Source organism: Otolemur garnettii, unplaced genomic scaffold (genome assembly GCF_000181295.1).
Source record: "Otolemur garnettii isolate 467f Iridium unplaced genomic scaffold, OtoGar3 scaffold00104, whole genome shotgun sequence".
In the NCBI taxonomy this organism is placed as follows: Eukaryota; Metazoa; Chordata; class Mammalia; order Primates; family Galagidae; genus Otolemur; species Otolemur garnettii.
Window position 1 is genome coordinate 7,597,780 of NW_003852499.1, and position 16,178 is coordinate 7,613,957.

Sequence of the window (16,178 nt, forward strand, 5' to 3'; positions counted from 1 at the left end):
AACCCGCCACCTTAGGTGTACGTGGCTGGCGCCTTAGCCGGTTGAGCTATAGGCGCCGGGCCTCAATGTTGTCTTTTAAATCAGTTTTAAGAGCTTTATTGGTTTTCTTTGGGGTGGATTATATAATTATGTCCATAGAAAACCCAAAAGAATCTACAGAAAAAGAATTAGCAAGAGTATTTACCACCTTTGCCCCATATAAAACCCATATATAGAAATGATGTGCATATCTGTATGCCAGCAGAAAGCCATCGGAAAATAGAATTTTAAAAAAGATACCATTAAGATAATTTATTCAGGACAAGTTCATCACTGCATGGAACCATTAGATAAAATGTTGATGAATGGTGAGCTTTATACTAGAAGATAATCAGGCTATCACTGCTTTAAGTCACTGGTGAATCCTAGCTTCTTTAAGAGTTGGGAGAAAAAATGAGTGGCAAAACCAGACATTACATGCTTTCAGATGCAAAGCAATATCAAGTATATAAGACTCACCTAAAAAATCAAAACGGAATTTATTTATATCTTTATAGCTAACATTTAGTATCAAAAGAAACAAAAAAATCAGGAGACAGAGAAATAAGTTACATTTCACCATGAAGAAGCAAACAATAGTGGTGCCTGTAGCTCAGTGGGTAGGGTGCCGGCCACATGCACCAAGGCTGGTGGCCCCAGCCCAGGCCAGCTAAACAACAATGACAACTGTAACCAAAAAAAAATAGCCAGGTGTTGTAGTGGTTGCCTATAGTCCCAGCTAGTTGGGAGGCTGAGGCAAGAGAATTACTTAAGCCCAAGAGTTTGAGGTTGCTATGAGTTTTGATACCACGGCAGTCTATCCAGGGTGACAGCATGAGACTCTGTCTCAAAAAAAAGCTTGGGTGGCACCTGTGGCTCAAGGATAAAGTGCTGGCCCCATATACTGGAGGTGGCAGATTCCAACCCGGCCCCAGCCAAAAACTGCAAAAAAAAAGAAGCAAACGTACAATCTAGACTTACATAAAATGTAAGTCATTTTATGGAAAACCTGGCTCTGTTTCTTTTAAAGAATCACTGGCATTAAAAAGGGGGCAGAGAAGCATGTAAGAAACTTTTTCTCTAGTTTAATGGAAACTTAAAAGATCTAACAGACAGTATGTGGGTTTTCTTATTGAATTCTGATTCAAACAAACCGGTTGCTAAAAAAAATAACTTTTTGAGATGACCAAGGAAATACGAATATGGAGTATGTATAATATGCTACCAAGGAATTATTATTAATTTCATTAATATTCACAGTGTTGAAAAATGCCTTTTTTGGGAAATGCATAGGAAGCATGTATGTGGGTATAATGAGATTATGTCTGGAATTTAAAATGACAATAACATTCATGGAATAAAATAGATGCAGATCTTTTATGAGGAAAGTATAATGCATCTTTGTAAGCCTTGACTTAAATAAATGGAAAGCTATGCAGACAGTCCCCTACTGTCTTATGATAGTTCCACTTATGATTTTTTAACTTTTCAATGGCATAAAAGTGATATACATTCAGTGGAAATCATACTTGAAATTTTTGAATTTAATCTTCTCCTGGGCTTGCCGTATGTGGCGTGATCCTCTCTTATGATGCTAGGCAGTAGTAGTGAGCCACAGATAACCAGTCAGCCATGTGGGCTCCATGGTAAACAGATGATACATTATAGATTCAGTGTATTAAATGCATTTTAGACTTATGATATTTTCAGCTTATAAATGGGTTTATTGGGATGTAACCCCATTGTAAGTTGAAGAGTGTTTGTACTGTATTAGCAAATTGAAAGATTCAGGATCATGGAGATGTCATTTTTTCCTAAATCCTTATATTCCTTTATTGTAACTGTGCCTATATACATATGCATGTTGTAAAACAGAATCATTACTGTCCAAATTATTTGTTTTATTTTTGCATTTGAAAACATAAATAATAACCTTCCCATCGATAAAAATATACTTAAGCATAACAAAAAAAAAAAAAGCAAGAGGATTTTAACACAAATTTTAAGATTTGGGTTGCTTTTGTCAGTGGAGGTAGACTAAATAGGCAGTGGATAAGCTAGAGAGAGGCACCCAAAGTAGGTATACTGTTCTCTTCCTTTAACTGGGTTCCTAGATAGTTACATCACTATTTTCACACACATATATATAAAGTATAGCCTTGTAGTGTTTGAAATATTTAATAATAGTAAAATTAGAGTGATATTACAAAATCTTTCTTAATCATCCATTCTAATGTTTCAGTGCATTGTTATCAGGTAACTGCTTCTAATTTTGCAACATAAATCTCTGGTTTGATGTCATTTTTGTCATTTAAAATTATCCCATGTTGCCTTTTGTTTCATGATTTCATTGTGCTTTATAAAGTACATGCTGAAATACATGTTCATTAGAGATAATTTTGTCAACAGTTTGCTTACATTGGTATGAAAGAATTTGGAATTGTTGAAAACATTTTACAGGAGGTATTCTTTATTGGTTTTCAGCTATTCCTTGATGTCACTGATGTAAGTCTAGAAGTAAACGTATTCTTTTCTGTGTGTACATATACAAGATTTGATTTTTCTCTTCCCATTATTAGGCAAGTGAAAGACCAGAATAAGAAGGTAGCAAATCTGAAGCACAAGGAACAGGTGGAAAAAAAGAAGAGTGCACAGATGCTAGAGGAGGCCCGGCGAAGGGAGGATAATCTCAACGACAGCTCCCAGCAACTACAGGTTAGGCTGCAAGGAGATCTGAAAGGATCGCGTGAAGAGATTGATCCATAACCGCATGTTGTTTTTCTCTTCATCTTTATCCTCCTCTTTTTTTCTCTTTCTAACCCTGCTTGCTGCCTTCCTCTCAGATCAACTGTTTAACAATAAAGGAATGGCTTTAAATAGAAAATACAGTTTTATTCCACAGCTTTGTGAAGATACCTCAGCATAAGAGAAAGTTCATCTTGCTGGAAGTTGATTACAATTGGTAAGTTCAGTGACAATTTCATGAGTGGATTATATTAAGCTTCGGGGTTGTCATTGTAACTGCCAGTCCCATTCATTAAAATGCATTGCTAATCTTGGTTTGTGTCTTTCTTCCTTTTTTCCATTCTTCTTTCTTTCCCTTCCACCTTTCTTTCCTGAATTTTTCCTTCTTTTTCCCTTTTACAGTCATATGGGACATATAATCTCTATTTTTTTAGTTCAATGAAATGATAATTGATGTATAAATCTAATTATTGAAAAATTAATTAAACCAGGCTAAATAACAATAGTAGCAACTACAGTATTCTTAGGGCCAATTAGATTCCCAGTATTTGGAACTAGGCCCTGGTCATTTTTTTTTTTTCTCACCTTCTTAGTATTCTCTGAGGAAATAGACTCAGAGACATTGCATTCCTAAGCTTTATAAGTGGCTCAGCCATGCTTTTCACTGAGACTTTCTTGATCTGTAGCCTCTTAACCAGGCTAGCCATGGCATCATCATAGTTCACTGCAACCTCATACTCCTAGGCTCAAGCCATGTTTCTGTCTCAGCCTCCCAGGTAGCTGGGACTACAGGTGTGCCCAGTTAATTTTCAGATTTTGAAGAGACAGGGTCTCACTCTTGGTCAGGCTGGTCTTAAACTCCTGGCCTCAAGTGTTCCTCCTACCTGGGCCTCTGAAAGTGTTGGGATGATAGACATGAGCAACCACGCCTGGCCCTATTTATCTCGACCATACTCTTCAGGATGAAGGTTAGATTTTAGAGAAGAATACCATAAATTTGCTGGACGTAAAGAATACCATAAATTTGGACGCTCCTGATAAGACTACTAAGGCACTACTAGGTTTGTTTTTCTCTGGTTAAAATTTCTATTTGGATATGATGTAGCATGTATGCCACAATTGCATAATTATATAATCTTTACTGGAGAGATTTAGAGGAGTTACAGAGAAGCCATTTTTAAGGCTTTATAACAAATTCATTTAAGACGTGAAGACTCTGCCCTGTATTTCTTTTTTAAAATTTATCTTTTATGTAACTTTTACTCATTATACTCCTTATACAAAAAGTATTAATTTCCTCAAATACATGAACTTTGGAAAAAGCAGCAAACCAATTTTCCCTCATCCTTGCCAACAGTTAATATTGGCAATTTTCTCTTTTTCCTGTTCTTTCTTTTTTAAAAAATGGAACTCAAATGGGTAAAAAGTATTTCATTTTTGTTTTTATTTATATTTCTCTGATGATGAATGGCATTGAGTGTTTTCTCATGTCTTAAATTTTCATTTGTTTCTTAATGTAATTCAGATCTCTCTTCCTTCCTTGTTAGCTTCCTCCCATGGAATTTTTGCGTACTTTATCCCCATTTTGAGAGTATATTTACCAATAAATATTTTAAAGTTCTATGCTTTCATTTTTTACCTTTTATTTTATTTAATTTTATTTAAAAAAAAATTTTTTAAGACAGATTCTTACTTTGTCACCCTGGTTAGATAGCAACCTCAAACTCTTGGGCTTGAGTAATCCCCTTGCATCAGCCTCCCAAGTAGCTAGGACTATAGACACCCACCACTATGCCCAGCTAGTTTCTCTATTTTTCAGTAGAGATGGGGGTCTCGCTCTTGTTCAGGCTGGTCTCCCACCTCCTGATCTCAAGCAATCCATCTGCCTTGGCCTCCCAGAGTGCTAAGATTACAGGCGTGAGCTCATGCCTGGCCACCTTTACCTTTTAATTTATTTTAGGGTATTTTTGTGTGGTGAGAATTTTTTTTTCCTTTATAGCTAACAACTTCTCTAGAATCTTTATAGGAAATTATTTCATTGCTTATAAGTTTGAAGTAGCATCTTTATATTTTATAAAACTGGTTAATAATTTGACTATTTCTAGGGTTTCAACTTAACCTTCCATCTGGAATCATAACCACATTATGTTTTAACTATAGAAAATATTTTAGGCTATGACAAATCTTTTTTTATAGCCCCTTAACTATTTCATTTGTCTTCTTCCCTCACCCCAATTTAACGTTTTGTATAACAGGCTATCTTTGTAAACAAAAGATACTTTATCCATCTTCTATTAGTTCTGATAAAAGCAAAAGTTCTTTCATATATAATCTCTTATTTCTTTTATTTAAGATGCAAAATATTATTTATTTGTTTATTTGTGTGTGTGTGTGTGTGTGTGTGGAGACAGAGTTTGCCACTCTACCGTGGCAATTCATAATTATCTTCGAATGGTAGAGTGCCTTGGCATCACACAGTTCACAGCAACCTCCAGCTCTTGGGCTTAACTAGAGTAGATAACTGAATTTTCCAAGGTGTCTCAGTATATGATAGATATCAAAATTATGAAAAATGATAGCTGGTGGGCATGTGCAAGTTATGCATGGGTGTAATGCAGTCCAAAATAGTGAAAACGGCACTGGGTTACAAATTAGCACTGGACTACACTTACAATCTGTTGCCAGTTCTTTAACTACTCTGTTACTTAAACTTAAGTACATTTCTTAATCACATTGTTGCAGATGACAACCCATGGTAGTGGATTTCCTTAGCACTGAAATTGTGATCATTTTGTGTGATTACTACAAAAAGAAGCTAGGGATTCTTGAAGAAATGGCTGATTCCAGGATTGGAGAAGGAAGCATGTGAAATAACCTAGATTAGTAGTTCTCAAACTTTAGTATCCGTTAGAGTCACCTGAGGGTTTTTTAAAAAATAGATTTCTGGGCCAGGTGTGGTGGCTCATGCCCATAATCCTAGCACTCTGGGAGGCCAAGGCAGGTGAATTGCCTGAGCTCAGGAGTTTGAGACCAGCCTGAGCAAGAGCAACACCTATCTCTACTAAAAATAGAAAAACTAGTTGGGTATTGCAAAGGGCACCTGTAGTCCTAGCTACTTGAGAGGCTGAGGCAAGAGGATTTTTGAGCCCGAGAGATTGAGGATTGCTGTGAGCTGTGATGGTGCCTTAGAACTCTACCCAGGGCCACAACATAAAAATTAAAAGATAGATTTCTGGCTCCTGTCTTTAGAGTTTCTGATTCATTGAGTTTGGGGCAAGCCCCACAAATTTGCATTCTAATAGTTCTTGGGTGTTGATGACATTCCTGGTTTAGGAACCAAACTTTGAAAAGTGCTGCACTATAGCTACATTTAATATCAAAAGTTAAGAAGCGGTCAAAACTACTGGGGTCATATAAGGAGGATAGAAGAACAAGAATTAAGGGGCTATCATTGGCTTTGTATGGACTATGTGAACATAAAAAGGACTAATGACTAAAGTGGTTTAATATAAATCCAGTATTTTTAAATCCAGAAGTTTCATGATAAGATTAAGAAAATAATTTGGAGATTGCTAGGGTACCAACTTCCTAGCTAGCATTGTTTTTTGCTTTTTTAAAAATTCCAATGGTAATGGTGAAGCATTGGCCATGTTTTAGACAATTATTAAAGCTGAATGATGGTGAAATAGGGTTCATTATTGATCTTCTATACTTTTCTGTATTTGAAAATAATGTTTACATTGTGTTAGTTACTACAAGTAATCTAGAGATGATTTAAAGTATATGGGAAAATGTTCATAGGTGATAGGCAAATATTACTCCATTATTCAAGTCTCTGTATGTTCAAGAGACTTGAATACCTGTAGATTTTGGAATCCAAAGGGGACAACTGTTGTGACATAAGGAATGAAACATGAGAGAATCTATAATTATCTTATGAAAGGGGGCAGGCACCGTTTCATCAGCAGAAAACTTTTTTTCCTGATAGAATTATGAGAGAAATTTGTCTCATGTTACTGCATTTAAAATAGTAGTCTTCAATCAAGGACTATTTTGTCCTGAGGAGATATTTGGCAATTTCTGGAGATAATTTTAGCTATCACAACTTGAGAGATGCTACTGGCACCTAGCAGTTTGTAAAGGGCAAGGGTGCTGCTAAATATGCTGTAATGTACAGGACGGCCTCCACAGCAGAGATTATTCATCCAAACTGAATGGTGCTGGGGTTTAAAAACTGATTCGGAAACAATTCGAATACTAGTTCTTTATTCAAAATACAGGGGGTCCCAAAAATCACCCCTAAAGTTATACAGAAGGAAAATGAGAAATTCACTACAGCTTATAAGAGTTAGCCAACATGTATAGAATATTTTGTAAAATTTTGTAGTGAATATTCTGTATATATAGGTATATTTACCTAAAGTTTCCAATTTTCCCTATGTATAGTGATTTTAGGGGCAATTTTTGTGATACCCTGTATTAATATGGATGAATTTTTCATGATTAACTTTGGAAAACTATAAAACACATTTGACCATATTTGTCATACCGTTGTAATCAAATGACTTTAGCTATATTTTAGAGTCTCATAGAATACAGGAATAGCAATTAATCGGGCTTATTTGTTTTAAAAATTCTTATCTTAGGGTGGCCCCTGTGGCTCAAAGGAGTGGGGTGCTGGCGCCATATGCCAGAGGTGGTGGATTCAAACCCAGCCCCTGCCAAAAACTGCAAAAAAAAAATTCCTAAGGTTTTGGTTTTAGAATTTCTGGATATTTATTTGAGTGATCTATTGATGTTTTTATGGAAGAGGAGAAATAAAAAGTAAGATTATTGCCTTATTTCTGTCTTTGGAAGAAATTAGTATTTCTTTTTTAAGTGTTATAATAATTTTAGGATTGAAATATATAAATCATGTTAAAAAGAAATGCTTCATATTTAATGCTTTAAACTTTGTTAAGAATTGAATATTTAATCTTCATCTGATGCCATCTTGGCACTCAGTGATTAGTTTTAAAGCCAGGTGTGGTTGCTCATGCCTATGATCCCAGTGACTTGGGAGTTTGAAGCAGGAAGATCACTTAAGGCCAGGAGTTCAAGATAAACCTGGACAACATATTGAGACCCCCCCTCCCCATCTTAATAAAATAAAAGTTAGCTGGGTGTGGTCATATATGCCTGTAGTCCCAGCTACTGGGGAGGTTGAGGCGGAAGGATCACTTGAGGAATTCAAGGTTGCAGTGAGCCCTGATTGTGCCACTGTACTCCTGGGTAACAGAGTGAGATCCCAGCTCTGTCTCTCTTTTTTTGTGAGACAGAGTCTCACTTTCTTGCCCCTGGTAGAGTGCTGTGGCTTTATAGCTTACAGCAACCTTAAACTCTTGGGCTCAAGAGATTCTCTTGCTTCAGCCTCCCAAGTAGCTAGGACTACAGTGGCCCATCACAACTCTTGCTCAGGATGGTCTCAAACTCGTGAACTCAAGTTATTTACCTACCTCAGCCTCCCAGAGTGTTGGGATTATAGGCATGAGCAACTGTGCCCAGCCTGAGAACCCATCTCTTTAAAAAAAAAAAAAATCAATTGTAAACATGTTAATAAACACTGTTAAATGTGTTTACTTTATTTGTGAAGATTAAAACTTAACCTGGGAGGGTGGCGCCTGTGGCTCAAAGGAGTAGGGAGCCAGCCCCATATACCGGAGATGGTGGATTCAAACCCAGCCCTGGCCAAAAAATAAAAACAACAACAACAAAAACACAACTGCAAAAAAAAAAAAAAAAAAAAACCTGGAGGCTCAGTACCCATAGCACAGTGGTTATAGTGCCAGCCACATATACCAAGGCCGGTGGGTTCAAACCCAACCCAGGCCAGTTAAACAACAATGACAAGTGCAACAGGAAAATAGCTGGGCGTTGTGGCGGATGCCTATTGTCTCAGCTACTTGGGAGGCTTAAGGCAAGAGAATTGCTTAAGCCCAAGAGTTTGAGGTTGCTGTGAGCTGTGAAACCACAGCACTCTCCCGAGGGCACTGTACCATAATGGGACTGTCTCAAAAAAGAAAAAAAACTTAACCTGAAGTGCTCCTTTTTAGCTTTTGTTATTCACATGTTGCCAGATACACTGTTAAGTTCAATGATTTCCCTTTTCCAGATAGTGATTAAAGTTTGCCATAAAGCAGTAGTACTACTTTTTAAATTTTCTTTATTCTGAAAAATAAATTACATTTTAAGAGTACACATACATATACAAAATAAGGAATACATATAAAAGGGTCATCTCAATAAATTTGAACATTGTTTGGGTGGATGCTCTCCAAATCCATCCAGATGCATTCTCCATAAATACAAAAGATATAATATTCCTTTATAGCTGAATAGTATTCCATGGTATACATATACCATAGTTAGTTTATCTGTTCATGAGTTGGTGGCCACTTGGGATGTTACCACATACTGGCAATTGTGAATTGAGCTGCAATAAATATTCCAGTGCAAATTTCTTATGGTAAGATGATTTTTTTTCTTCTATGGGATTGTGGGATCAAATGGAAGGTGTGTACCTTTAGCTCTTTGAGAATTCTCCATACATCCTTCCAAAAAGGCTGTATTAGTTTGCAATCCCACCAACAGTGTATAAATGTTCCCGTCTTTCCACACCCATGCCAGCATCTGCAGCTTTGGGACTTTGTGATATGAGCTCTTCCCTTTGGCGTTAGTGATACCTCAAGGTGGTTTTGATTTGCATTTCTCTGATGATTAGGGATGATTTGTATTTTTGCACATTTGTTGGCCATTCATCTGTCTTCTTGAGAGAAGGTTCATGTCTCTTGCCCAGTGATAAATGGGATTGTTTGCTCTCTTCTTATTGATTAGTTTGAGTTCTCTATAGATTCTGGTTATTAGCCCTTAACCTTGAGTATCTTAAGGACTCAATATTCGTATGGAACTAAGAGATGAACAGCTACATGCCCATATGAGAGAAAAACACAATTAAATTCAAGTAGGAGAGGGGGAAAGAGAAAAGGTAGAGGGGGAGGAAAGAGAAGGTTGGGCAAGCTCTCACCTAATGGGCACAAAGTAGTAGCATATGATACACCTCCTGGGTGAAGGACTCAACTACACCTTACCTAACAAAACACGAACAATGTCACCTAATCATGTGTGCCCTTGTATTAATCTGAAATTTAAGAAAAGAGAATATCGATGGCATCCCAGAAATTGTATATATACAGGGTGAACATACAGTTTTTGTGCAGTTTACTATGTCAAACTATTTTAAATTGTGCGTGAACTTTTTATGTCCACCCTGTATATATTCTTTTGCAAACATTGTCCCTTCTCTTCCTCCACAGGACATTTCTATTGTGACTTATTCACTTATTCTTTTTTGCTTTTCCTTATGACCCAAATGAAAAGTATAGTTAAATTTTGTGTATTTTATACTTTATATAAATGGAGTCATCGTATTTATTCCTTTGTTTTATGTTTTGTTCAACATTTTTTGTGAGATTCATTTGTGCTGATTGATGTAGCATTCACTCATTTATTGTCATTATTGTACTATAGTTTTATTTTTAATTCAGAACTCCGTGTTTTATCTTGAAAGGATTCTGAAGAGACCTTTGTAGTTTTCCATTCTTTGAATACGTCAGATAGAACCAAAAATACTTCCTTTTTGGCAGAAAGTAAGTTTGGAATTTGTAGTTACTTTACCTTTTGTTTTTGATTCAACACAATAAAAGTGTTCTGATGAGAGTAAACAAATTCTTTACATGTGAAATGAAAATGACACCTGAAAATTTGAGAGAGTGCAAGGATACCACAGATTCTAAACATTTTGCCATTGTTTATCATGGCCTAAGCTATGAATACCATCCCTTAAGACATCACATTGTCACTCGGTTTTATCTTGTTTGTACCTTTGTATTTTAGACAATTATTACAATGATATATAGCACAAAGTCTCAAACTTTTGCACTTAAACATTATTAAATATCCCAAAGTGATTTTTATGATATCTGGGTTATAATTATCATATACATACATATGCAGATACCTGTCAACACAGCTGTCTCTTGTCTATATGTATCTGAGAACATGTGTCCAACAATATAAAAATAGATATGTATAAGTTTGCCTACAATGTTGTTGGTAATTGCAAAATATTGAAAACCACCTAATTGCATTTAAAGTGTATTTAAATCCACTGTGGTGCATCTACACAAAGGGGACTGGCAACTTTAATAAAAAAAGAAACAATCTGAACAACAACTGCAAAAAAGGATAGTATTTGAATTTAATCCAAAGAATGAAATGTATATCCATGAGTCTGCCCTGATATAAATAAGTAGTTAAATGCATAAATAAATGGGGAAATAGCGACAGCTTTTTCTTACAAAAGAATTTTAATTAGTAAGTTAAGGAAATAGATTAAAAGAAAATCACCATGAGGCAAACACCTCAGTAATAATTTTTGCTGACATGATCCATTGATGGTTGCAAAAATTAGTCAGTGAAAGTTTGAAGATAAACAGGACTTGCATAGTCTCAAAATGTCTTTCCCAAGGTGATTAGTAACTGTAAAAGAAAGTGTTTATAGGGTACCGGCCCCATGTACTGGAGGTGGTGGGTTCAAACCCGGCCCCAGCCAAAAACTGCAAAAAAAAAAAAAAAAAAAAAAAGGAAGTGTTTAAGTTTCAGTGAAGAAACCTAGCAGACACCACCTTAACAAAATGTTTAACATTAACATTTTAACATTACTTGTAGTAAGACATGTTGACATCATAAACCCCGTGATACAATGCAGTAGGAAAGAAACAGTTATTCTTTCCAAAAATGTATAACCTCATTCCAATAATGAGAAAACACTAGACATATTCAAATGCTGGGACATTTTACAAAATAACTGAGCAGTACACTTCAAATATGTCAAGATGAAATATGAAATATGAAAGATGAGGAAAAACCAAGCATTGTTACACATGGATTAGAGGAAATTTAGCAGAAATGTCGACTCAAATGAATTGCAGGATTCTGAATTAAAGCTGGGATAAGAAAAAGAACATTAGTGGAAAAACTGTTTAAATTAGAATAAGATCTTTAATTTGATTAATAGCAGTGCACCAGTGTTAACTTCCTAGCTTTGATCATTGCACTCAAGTTCTGTAAGCTGTTAACATTGAAAGGAGACTAGCTGAGGGGCATGTGGAGACTCTGTTTTGCAACTTGTCTATAATTAGTTAGGAATAAAAATTTTATCTGAAAAATTTATTGGCACTCTATTTCCTCAGCTCTTTTAGTTAATTGCTCACTTCACTTTGCCATCACCTTGAAATAAGTGAGGTATCAATTTTGAAAACATCTTACTGCCAATATTAATGCTGCAGGATATATATCTCAGGCTTTTTTCTGTATCTTTTATAAACTTACAGTGCCGTTACTTATTATGTTCTCCTTGTTGTTGACATCCTAATGGCTGGTGTAATTAAAAAGTAGCTGATGAAGTTGATCATTTTGAAGATTTGACTCAAATCCTAAAGCAATGATGACGTAATATGGCTGTTAGTGTAGTTCGTATACCTTTACCAGTCTGCATCCTTCCAGCATAATTAGGTTTAATTTTACTCATTTTCTTCAGACATACTTGAAATGTCTTTTATTTAGTCAGTATTGTATACTTTCTAAGTGTTGGGCATTGTTGCTAATTTTTGATTATACAGTAATGCAAAGATGTGTTCCCTGCCCTTTTGGAACATATTGTCTCATGGTGGAGAAAAATGACAAAACTAAGCAGTTATATCAATATGTCAGTTACAGTGAATGCTATAAGGAAATAAACGTCTCTGGTAGGTGATAGGGAAGAGAAAGATGTTGGGCACCAAATTTAGAGAGAGGTCTTCTGAGGGGATAAGACATGAACATGAGATCTGAAAAAGCCATGGAAAATGTGAAAGAAACAGTATTTAAAGTGGAGGTTATCCCTAAGGTAAGAAAAAACATAGAATGTTCTACTATTGGAGTATGGTGAATAAGGGAGAGAACACAGATCAAATCATGCAGCACCTTATAGTTATGAGAAGAAATTTAGATTTTACAGGTAGTGAAACATTTTAATTCAGAGATTGACTGGATCTCATTTACATTTTGAGGATACTTTTTTTTTTTTTTTTAACAATATTTGGAGAATAACTGGAGTAGGACAGGATTGGCTATGAAGAATTTGCTTAGTAAATATTTGTTGCACACCTACTTTGTGATGAGATGTATTATATGCTAGTGATAGTGATTATGTGTAAGATAAACAAGGTCCTTACTCTCAGGGAGCTCACATTTTAGTAGAGGCACTATTGTAATACTGGAGGTGAGAGTTGATAATAGAGGTTTTGGAGGCTCAGAAGAAAAAGAGAAGGGGTGTATGGTTGATGCATATTTCTAGGTACAATAGCCAGGAATTTCTTCTGGATTAAGATGTGGGCACTAAGGAACAGGGAGGAATCAAGGATGATTCCTAAACTCTTGGCTTGAGTAACTGATTATTTACTAGCACTAGATAGGTAGGGAAGCCAGAGGATGATAACAAACACATTTGCTTGGGGGAAAGAACAAATCTATTTTCAATATGTTAAAGTGTCTCTGCAATATCCTAATGGAAATATCACAAAGACTTTAGAGAAGTCTGGTATGGGTTAAATAAACTTTGAAGAGGAGCTTTAAAATATTAAAATTTATAAGAATCAATGACATCTTCTAGAGGTAAAATACTAACAGAAAAACATGGGATTAGAGCTAAAAACCCTTATAATCCTCAACCTTTAGAGACAGGATAGTGTGGGAGAGAGTACTGGGAAGGAGATTAAAATGAAGAAGCCACTGAAGGTGGGAGAGGAAAAGGAGAGTACAACATTATAGAAGGTGAGAGAGAAGATGGTCTCTGGAGAAGGGACCAAGTACATTCATTATGTTAATGCTGCTGAGCAGCTCAGAGGAGGACAGGAAAATTAAGTAGTCTAATCTGTACCCAAAATGGTCAAGAGGCTGGGAGTGGTGGCTCATACCTATACTCCTAGCACTTTGGGAGGCTAAGGCAGGTCGATTGCTTGAGCTCTGGAGTTCAAGACCAACCTGAGCAAAAGTGATACCCTGTCTCTACTAAAAACAGAAAAACTGGTTGGGTGTTGCAACGAACACCTGTAGTTCCAGCTACTTGGGAAGCTGAGGAAAGAGGATTGCTTAGGTCTAAGAGTTTGAGGTTGCTGCGAGCTGTGATACCAGGTCAGTTTACCAACGGTGATAGAGTGAGACTCTGCCCCATCCCCCGAAAAAAAGGTCAAGAGGTAGCATACAAAGATCTTTGCTTGGCTAAGGTAGATAGATGCCTTCTGTTATACCTTTTTGACTTTGGACACCACGGACAGTCCCATATTGATCCAGATATTTGCCTTGTTCAGTTCTGTCATACACTCACCAAAATTTACCAACCTTCAGAGGATCTTTGGAATTTCTTCTTAGGTATACATTTGCCTGCATAAGGCTTTCAAAGACTTGATTATACAAGGATATTAATTTTTCTAGCATATTCCATATATAATCACATTAAACTATTTTATAACAACAGTCAATATTCACGAATGTAGGACATTAATAAAAAAGACTCAATGAAGTACTTATCGGTCATGAGACTTTCCTTAATCATGCTGTTGTATTCAAGAGCCTCTTCTGTTTATATTCTGCATTTAATTTTGCCAAATATTCTTTTTCTGTTACTCAAGAATTTAGCTTTCTCTGAGTCACATTCAGTTCTGAAGATGTTCTGTTAACATTTTCTATAAGCCATTTTTACTTTAATTCGCTAACTTAGATTCCAGAATAAACTGGTTGTCTTCAGTAAACATTGAGTGTCTGTTGTGGGGTTGTCGCTTGAAGGTGTGAGGATACAGACATATATAAAAAATGGTTTTTCTTCTCTATGAATGGTAGAAATGTTTAATGTAACTTTTTATCCTGTTGGATATGTCAAAAAGTATAGTCAAATTATAGTAATTACAGTAATTGCTCTATGCAGAACTGAAGTTAGTAAATCTCAGCAATAGGAATCTTTCAGATAAACACATGGAAGCAGAGTCTTAGCTGATTTGATTTGGGGATTATCTCTATTGAAAGCCTACCCATCTTTTAAAGGTTAGATGTTCCCTCCTTTATGAAGCCTGCTTAAATCTTCACAGTTGAAATTAATCACACTTTCTGTTGAAATTCCTTTAGAGTTTGTTTCCAGTTTGATTTAAGGGCTTTAAAATAATATCTTATTTTTTATGATAGATTAAATATATGATTTATTAATATGTGTGCCAATTCCCTCATATAGATGAGTTTGGGAACCATGTTTTGGTCGTTTGCATGTAGTTGGTACTCCATTTTAATTGCATCTATAGCAAAAACTTTTAGTCATTTTAGCCTAGCATCTTGGTTTATTTAGGCTGCTCTAACCAAACATCATGAAGTGGCTAGTTGATAAACAACAGAAATTTATTTCTCACAGTTCTGGAGTGTAAGAAGCCCAAGATCAACACACCAGCAAATTTGGTGTCTGATGAGGGTGCTTTCTGGTTCCTGAATGTTACCTTCTTTCTGTGTCCTCACATGGTAAAAGGGGCCGGAGTAGCTCTCTGAGGCTTCTTTTATACAGGCATTCATTAACGCTTTCATGAAGGCTTTGCTCTCGTGACCTAATGACCTCCCAAAGGCCCCACCTCCTAATACCATCACATGGGAATTAGATTTCAACATATGAATTTTGATCTCAACAAATACTGAGACCACAGCATTAGGCATTTGGAGTCTTCCATTTAACCTGACTCTCTAAATGTTTTTTAACCTTATCTTTACCCAAGATGGTTATGAACATGGCTGCTCTGTTGTGGATAAGATGATAAATGTTGGTGTTAATTTATTGATTTCCAAATATGTGTTCTTATAATTATGCAGGTTTTTTTTCCTGTGGATTTCCAGTTTTACCATGTAAAGATTCTGCCTTAAAATTAGGAGTTGATGAACTCTACACTGTTCTTGTTATCATCTAATCTACTGTTCCTTACCCTGTATATTTAATTATACTTTATCATGTTTATTCTTTGCAATATCTTGTTTTATAATTGCCCCAGTGCTACTCAACCAATTTTCTTTTTCCTTCTCAGCTAGTTTATATCTGCTGTTATATGATAGTTTACTTTTAAAATTTTGTATTAGCCTTTCTGAAACAGTGTTTTATATAGATTCATTAATTATTGCTATAATTATTGAGTTGGGTTATAAATACTGTTAGTTGTTAAACTAACAAGAAAAATAAAAGCTAAAAATTTAGTTATAAAACATTTTGTGGCTCGGCGCCTATAGCTCAACCGGCTAAGGCGCCAGCCACA

At 35.8% G+C, this 16,178-nt stretch overlaps 1 protein-coding gene across 6 annotated transcripts in view; it reads left to right on the top strand.

Moving 5' to 3' along the window:
- Positions 1 to 16,178, top strand: part of LOC100962189 (ELKS/Rab6-interacting/CAST family member 1) — a 285,037-nt gene that overhangs the window by 257,748 nt on the left and 11,111 nt on the right. For all 6 annotated transcript variants that reach the window (XM_023517104.1, XM_023517106.1, XM_023517103.1 and 3 more), the window contains one exon: positions 2,598 to 2,733. In XM_023517104.1, the coding sequence (XP_023372872.1) occupies positions 2,598 to 2,733 (136 nt within the window). The remainder of the gene's footprint in view (positions 1 to 2,597; positions 2,734 to 16,178) is intronic.